The sequence below is a fragment of the Miscanthus floridulus genome, chromosome 10 (assembly GCF_019320115.1).
Source record: "Miscanthus floridulus cultivar M001 chromosome 10, ASM1932011v1, whole genome shotgun sequence".
NCBI lineage: Eukaryota > Viridiplantae > Streptophyta > Magnoliopsida > Poales > Poaceae > Miscanthus > Miscanthus floridulus.
The window spans coordinates 37,628,994-37,636,356 of NC_089589.1; the positions used below are offsets into that span (position 1 = coordinate 37,628,994).

The 7,363-nt window shown below is 45.7% G+C and overlaps 1 protein-coding gene across 1 annotated transcript; it reads right to left on the reverse strand.

Annotated features, from left to right (window-relative positions):
- Positions 1-1,255: 1,255 nt before the first annotated feature.
- On the reverse strand, positions 1,256-6,909 carry LOC136488427 (uncharacterized). Its single transcript, XM_066485360.1, has 3 exons — positions 6,632-6,909; positions 2,185-3,844; positions 1,256-1,825 (listed from the first exon to the last, which is right to left on the reverse strand). The coding sequence occupies exons 1-3, from the start codon at positions 6,907-6,909 to the stop codon at positions 1,256-1,258; spliced, it is 2,508 nt and encodes an 835-aa protein (XP_066341457.1).
- Positions 6,910-7,363: the final 454 nt, after the last annotated feature.

Consider the following 7,363-nt stretch of genomic DNA (forward strand, 5'->3'; position numbering starts at 1 on the left):
TTTCTGCCACGCGTTTCTGCTCATGTTTCGCGAACACAATGTTCGAAATTTCTGGTCTAGCCCTGGATACGGTCTCAAAACAGACTCAGTGACAAGAATATCATTTTTTATTCACTTTTTTCGGATATTCGAAGCACTTGCAGTTCAAATCAAAAAAATTACCGAAAATTCATTTGACTAAAATAAATTGACGAAATATAATAAAATAACTCAGAAATATACAAAACTTCAACACAGAGCAACAGGTATTGTAAGATAAGAGTACAAAAAGTTTGGGAGGCAAAATAAAAAAAAACAATTGTTTGCCGAGTGTCATATTCTGACACTCAGCATATAGTAGGATTTGCCAAGTGTTATACTTTGACACTCGGCATATACGTTGGTTTGCCGTGTGTTAACGGGTGGCACTCGGCAAAATGATAACAGAGGGTGATGGTGTTACCCCGGACATGAAGTTGCCGTGTGTCTGTTGTTTGCCGAGTGTCAGCACTCGGCGTAAATTGTTATGCCATGAGTTTTAGTTTTGCCGAGTGTCGTCTTTGGGACACTCGGCAAACACCATGTTTGCCGAGTGCCCGAAATCTTGCCCACGGCAAAGGTGGGGACACTCGGCAAATTAGGTGTTTCCGGTAGTGATCCAGGGGAAACATATGCAACACACATCTGAAACGCATGAAACGTACGGTTGCAATATGTGCTCATCTACTTGTTGCCCCCCCTAATGGACGCTCGGTGACGTAGAGCTTGATGCTAGCACGGAGCTCGATGCCACGGCACGGAGGTCGGACCTCGATTGTGTGCAGCGCGAGTGCGGGCAAGAGGCGTAAGGTGTGGCGGAGCGCAGGCCGAGGCACGAGGCGTAAGCGGCGCGTGGCGCGTGTGGGGCGCGCGAGGCGCAGGGGCAGGCGGGTCCGTCCCCTCCGGCCTGACGGATGCTCGGTAGAGAGTAAACAGCCTGGGCTTCATATCACAGCAAACACACGCGGACAGTGATCACATCACATCAATAGAGATAAAGAAAAATGCAAGAAAACTGTGGCATTGCAGAAATATATACCAACAAACGGTATAGTCATATTCAACATAGGTACGATATGTTTGGCAAGAGTACATTATTGCTTTTGAGCTGAAGTGGGAAATAAAACAAGACAAAAGGAGCATCGTCCAAAAACAAGAGAATATAAGTAGTTATTTAATTTGTGCTGGGTAAATGGGGTAGGACTAAGATAGCAATCACAATGAGGTTCCTAACCAACTATACCCTTTCTGCTTCTTTCTCAGGATCAAAGAGGAGAGGCCAGGCCATCTTCCTCAGTCCATGATCCCTCCCAGTCCCAGCAAACAGTACACAACTTTCAAGGTTAGACATGATTTTCCTAGCCTCACACAGCGACTTCACGAATTCCTGGTGTTTGAAGTGCTCAGTATACTGGTCGCGCTGCATCATTGATAAGGCTATCTGACCGCAAAGCTTCACAATATTGAGACTGCAAACTGTGGCCTGACAGTTCTCTTCTACCATACTCTTGAGCTTCGCCACAAATGTTGAGCCATTGTTTTGAAGCGCAATGCTGAAATCTTCATTTTCCAGTTTAGCATACATCACAAGAGTAAGCGACAGAAGTTTTTCTTGCAATGCCTTTGTAGCAGTTTGCCCCTCATTTCCTTGATCAGATGACTTATTTTGGTCCCTTGATGAAGGAGTCTCTCCCTGAGTAGGAATGTTTTGGTTTTCTTCATCTTGTCCCTGGGTCGGAATGTTTTGGTTTTCATCATTATTGCTCTGTGTGTTTTCTCTTTCAGAGGACATTATTATTGGGAGAACCTGCCGAGTAATGTGACTTTGTTTAAGGAATAATTGGAGAAAAATTTAAATAACCACCCACAAGATACTATTAAATTGGAATGGAAGCTTCAAATGTTGTTTCTATGGCCACAAATGAAACAATTCAACATTTTATTCTTTGACATGTGACTTTGCATGCAAACACTATATGGCGCATTGTGAATGTTTCATTAGGAATAAACTAGCATAGAAACATAACCTATGTGATGAGTTACCTAATGGTATAAAATAAATAAATAAATAAAAATGGAAGGATTTTATTAGGAGGTGTGGCATATTCGTGGTGCTAGAGTCTAGAAATGTTTGAATTTGCTGAACAGACTTGGGCACGTACGCACCTTTGGCAGCAATATATCCTTCACACGTTGTTTGCCACAGTGTGCACACATATTCTCCAAGATCTCCGCTGCTATCATCCTGTATTTGATTTTGATGTTCTTATCATCAAGAATTTGAACTAGACGATCGAAGCTACTCTCATCTGCACATTTGGTTAACACTAGTGTTCTCCCAGCGGTGGCTCTAAGGTCCCCTTCACCGGTAAGGAAGATGTGCATCTGCTTCTTCATGAGAGCTCTTTTTGTTTCCCCGGGGAGGTTGATAGACAGATCCAAGGCCAGTTCTGTCAGGATCTCTATCGCTCGCATCTTCAGCTCCTGTTGGGCTTCCTGACGAACAATAATGGTGTCGAGGTTGCTCATTGCTTGCTTGTTTGAGGAGATCTCAGTGCGCAGCCTTGCGCTGGTCTCCCCGGGAGCATGGATGAGCTGGTACACAACCTTGAAGGTGGCGTTGGCAACATGGACCCAGTCGGCGATGCCGATATCTTGGACGAACCTGCCGGAGTAGAGCGGCGCCGTGATCTTGGCGAGGAGGCCGGGGCTGCCGCTTATCTCGCCGCGGTTGTGGTGGTCAGATGCGAGCCTCTCCAGGATCTCCAGGCCTTGCAGGATCAGCTCGTTGCAGGCACCGCTGCCGCCTCCTCGCTGCCGCTGCTGCTGTTGCAGCTGCTGTTCCTGCTTGGGGAGTTTTTTCTGGTGGCGTGCTTCCCGTTCTCGTTCCCTCCTTTCGAGTCGAAGGATCATGGCCTGTTTCTCTGATGCAAGCCTCCTCTGTGGATGATGGGTGAGCCCTTGTTGGTCGCTGTACGCCAGCGTGGCCTCGTCCTGGAGAAGGTAGGATATGCACTGGATAGCACCGGGGAACTGGGCCAGGTGGAGGCCGCCGGCGAGGTGCGCCACGATGCGTGCAGCGAGCTTCCTCATCTCTGCGTCCTCCGGTCGCCGGCCTTCTCTCCATCCCAGCGAGTCGATCAGCTTCTGGATCTTCGGCCTGGAAGGAAGAAGCAGCGACCTCATGTCGCACCCCTGCCTGATGAACTCGTCCAGCAGCCTCGCCCCCGACAGGTTGTCATCCCACGACCCGGAGTCCAGCAAGCTGACGGCGTAGTCGACGAGCTTCCGGCCACGGATCGACGAGAGGTTCCGCCAGCATCTCGCCCTGGTGTCGCAGAGGAACTCCACGAGCGCCAGGTGGCACCATGCCGTGTTGGGCAGCTTGCAGTGTTGACGGAGCGTGATGAGGTGGTCTACCCACCAGGACTCATGGTAGAGCCAGACCAGGAGGAGCCCGCCTTGGAGGAGGACTAGGGAGTAGAACATGTCCAGCGCCGGCGCCAGGTTCGCCTTGTCGTCCCCGCCGCCGCCGTAGTCGCGCTGCACCGTGCGCCAGATGGCAAGCGCGATGCAGGCGACGGGCCCGCCATACACGTAGAGGAAGGCAGGGACGTAGCACATGACCAGGAACGGCAGCACCGCTAGTCCAACGAAAGCAACGGAGGCAACTCTTGCAGCTACCGTGGCCAAGGGATCTTTGTCTCTAAACGATTCGGTCACATGCAGCATTCGATGACGCAGAACGACACGGTTGTGGCGGATAATGTGCGTCACTAGCTTGAAGAAATTGGGGAGTAGCTGGTCGGCCAAGTCGTGAAAAATCCTGCAGCGGCCATAGCAGCAGTGTAGTCAGTGCTTGGCTAATCCGCTCGGTAATCGAAATAAAAAATCAAACTAAACAAACTAAATGCATCACATACTAAGCGTATGTAAGTATAAGTATATATTACGTTGGAAAAAATGGGCCAAACAAATATCAAAGGCTTATTCATGTGTGTGCATATCTAGGAGTGGTGGAACTTTAGTCTCACCTTATTCATTCAAACGGAGGATGACATGCTTAAATATGGAACTCCCACAAGTGAGCTCACTCACCATGCAGATCGTGACCACGGGCACCTGTGTCAATGGTTCGCCAAATTTCGGCCCATCACCTTTCTTAGACCATGGCCTCTTATTGCAGTTTTAATTTTTTGTTGTTTGGCGTTTAAGTCTGCAAATTGGAAACCTAATCATTTAGATCATGATCGTGATGTGATCTGAGATCATGCAGGTCTTCTCATTATATATGACCTATTTACCACCGCCATAACGACATCTATTCAAGCTAGGGTTTGCCACTGCTGCACTACCGTCATGGCCTCTCCATCATTCGAGCACCAGCGTGCACCAGTAATCGGGAGAGTGAGTCTCTAGAAATGCTCACCCTTGTGATTCCGCAAGGGGAGAGGGTGAAAAGGTTTTTAGGGAACCACCTTCTCGTGATTGCTCGTGACCTCCACGACGGCTCGTCTTCCGTCCAAGTCAGGTGTTGTACCATTGTTTTTGTCGCCGTCTGCTTCAACCCATCTTCACTAACATCATCAACAACACTGTCACTTCTCCACCACCACCCTTGCGCGCTGTCTCCATATGCATATGAGAAGTATGTACGCCATGCATGATCTGATCTATATATAATTTCAATACGCCATGACCTAGGGGACGGAAGATGACATCACGCAAAACATGAAGCAATAGGTGCAATCCACAAATCAGGAAGACGAAGGGCTCCTCGAGAAGACCTTAGGGGTTCAATATGGTCACGAATATCCTCCCCACGAGGGAAATCTACTCAGCAGTGGTGATAGGCTATTCTGACTGAGGCCTAACTAGGTGGGGATATTTCATCTACTTGGCGGCCGGACAAGGTATAGATCGACCTAGGGGATGTTGGAGTATACAATTTCACTAATTTGTGTAGATCTGAAATGATTTCTTGTAATAAAACTAGGAAACCAACCTTAACAGATTGGGGATTCCTTTGTAAACCCTACCTACGGACCATATAAGGAGAAGTAGGGTGTGCTCGATTGAGAGATCCATTGTCCACCATCATCAGCACCCCCACTCCCAGCACGGACTGCACAACAACAAAGCTCCCATTTAACTGGACATAGGACACCCTATCCCTAAACTAGTATAAACCCATGTCCCAAGTTGTGCTACGCGCGATATGCTAATTATTAGTTGGATGCTAAATCCACCGCCAGGAACATTTTTTCATGCTTGATGATCTATTAAAATAAATATTTGTCCTAATGTCTACATATTTATTTGATCCACATGGTTGAGCATAGCATTGTGCTTATTTTTAATTTAATGGTGGTAAAAGATTGAAATTTAGAAATATATATGCGTACTTTATGGATGCTAAATTAGTATTTACATGTTGATTGATAGATATCTTTTGATTATTTTATGGTTGACTTGGATAATTCACATATAAATTGCAATGTGTTATTTTATATTATGTTTTGTAGTGTCATATATGGGTAATTTGAATGCGACCTTAGGGTTTGATTTGCATTATCTTTCATAACAATAGTGGTGGGTAATTTATAAAGAATTAGGGGTGTATTTTATATATCTTATATCATGATAAAGTGGATAATTTAGATACAAATTTAGTGAGTTATTTTGAATTCTCTTTGATAATAGCAAAGTTGTGTAACTTAGATGTAAACTTTTGGGGTGTTATTATTTTAGAATATCTTTTATAAGAGAGAAGGTTGATAATTTATATATAAATTCAGGAGTTATTTAAATTATGTTTTTATAATGGCAGAGGTGGATAATTTAGATGTAAAATTATGGTTTACTTTTCGTATTTTTCATAATGGCACATGTGAGTAATGTTTAGAAATTGAATTGATACAATGGCTATTATTGGAGATGATGATTAAAGTCTATCAAATTTAAGACCGAGGTGTTTCTAATTATTATGAGAATATTTAGATTTTATTTGATGAGAACTAACATAGAGTGTCCTGGTCAGAGCCTCTAATTAGTAAAAGTAAGATATTATATATTAAAAAACAACTTGACCCGTGGGGGTATGACAACCCCGGCCATTGTGCTTAATGAGAAGACTTTCTCACACGAGTCGAGAAAACCCTGAACTCTTTCCCCACCCATACACAGCAGCACCATGGCTCCCGTAAGACTGGATTGGCCTTAGACCTATGCTTTGACATGGGACGGACAAGGGGTTTTTTTAGGGTTGGACAGCTATAGCCATCTGGTCTAGCGTCCACTCACAAGATATTATATATTAAAACTACTTTTTTTATGGAAGCATGCAATCAGGGGGCAGAGAGAGCAAATACCGCGATAACTACACCTTACTTTGATGATATACAAGGGAGAGTATTATGAAAATATTTTCTCCGGAGGCCATGGACAAGTATAAGAAAAATGAATGTAGGGAGTATGTGATTTGAAAGACAGCTAAGGCGGACCATTCTCTAGCTACTTGCCTACCGTTAGCTAGTAGGGAGCGAGTCATGATGGGAGGAAGATAGTATATATTTTAAAAAATGTGAATAGCTAGGGCATTATATATACTGACCTGGCTGCCTGCATCAAGCTGATTACGGTTATGCACCAAAAGTCTTTCTTGGTCAGCGCTGTGATGAAGCCACCCAGGAGGACTACCGTGGACCACGTAAGCGCCAGGTAGCCTAAGCCTGTCACCGCCTTGAGCAGGTACATATGGAAGAGCACGTACTTGCTCAACAGTAGGTCAAGTTCTTGCGGCAGCGGCAACACGGGAGCACGCCGGCGATTCGGCGTGCAGCATCTGCCGCCGCCGTCCCTCGTCTCTCCTCCGACGCCGCCACCGGCCATTATCGTCCTCCTCAGTTACTACAGTTCGTGTGGAGCCTTCTATTAATTCTATAGATAAAGACTCAGCTCATGCATGAGTGCGATGGATGGGCTGTATGTGGAGATGGTTGGAAGTTGCTTTAGTTTGTGCCAACGCTAGCATCTCCAGGAGGCGAACTCTTGTGTCTGGGGAGTCGAATCAGATGTTGCCCAAAGAAGCAGCAAAGCAACGATTCGCCCGCTTTGTTTGATCTGTCTATCGCTTTCTCTTTACTACATCTCGGTGGTGATCTGTGTATCGCTTTCTCTTAACTCATGTGATTACCTGAACGGCTCTTGGTCTTGCGGTTCCACGTACTTTCGTGATTACCTGAACGGCTCTTGGTCTTGCGGTTCCACGTACTTTCTCGGCTTGCTTAAAATTATAAACCCATATTGTAAATAGCTGAAACAAATACACTATTTTATCAACCCG

Coding starts and splice junctions, on each gene's coding strand:
- LOC136488427 (XM_066485360.1), bottom strand. CDS start 6,909: ATGGCCGGTGGCGGCGTCGGAGGAGAGACGAGGGACGGCGGCGGCAGA. Junction 3,845..6,631: donor AGCTTGATGCAGGCAGCCAG/GTCAGTATATAT, acceptor TGGCCGCTGCAG/GATTTTTCACGACTTGGCCG. Junction 1,826..2,184: donor AGGATATATTGCTGCCAAAG/GTGCGTACGTGC, acceptor ATTACTCGGCAG/GTTCTCCCAATAATAATGTC.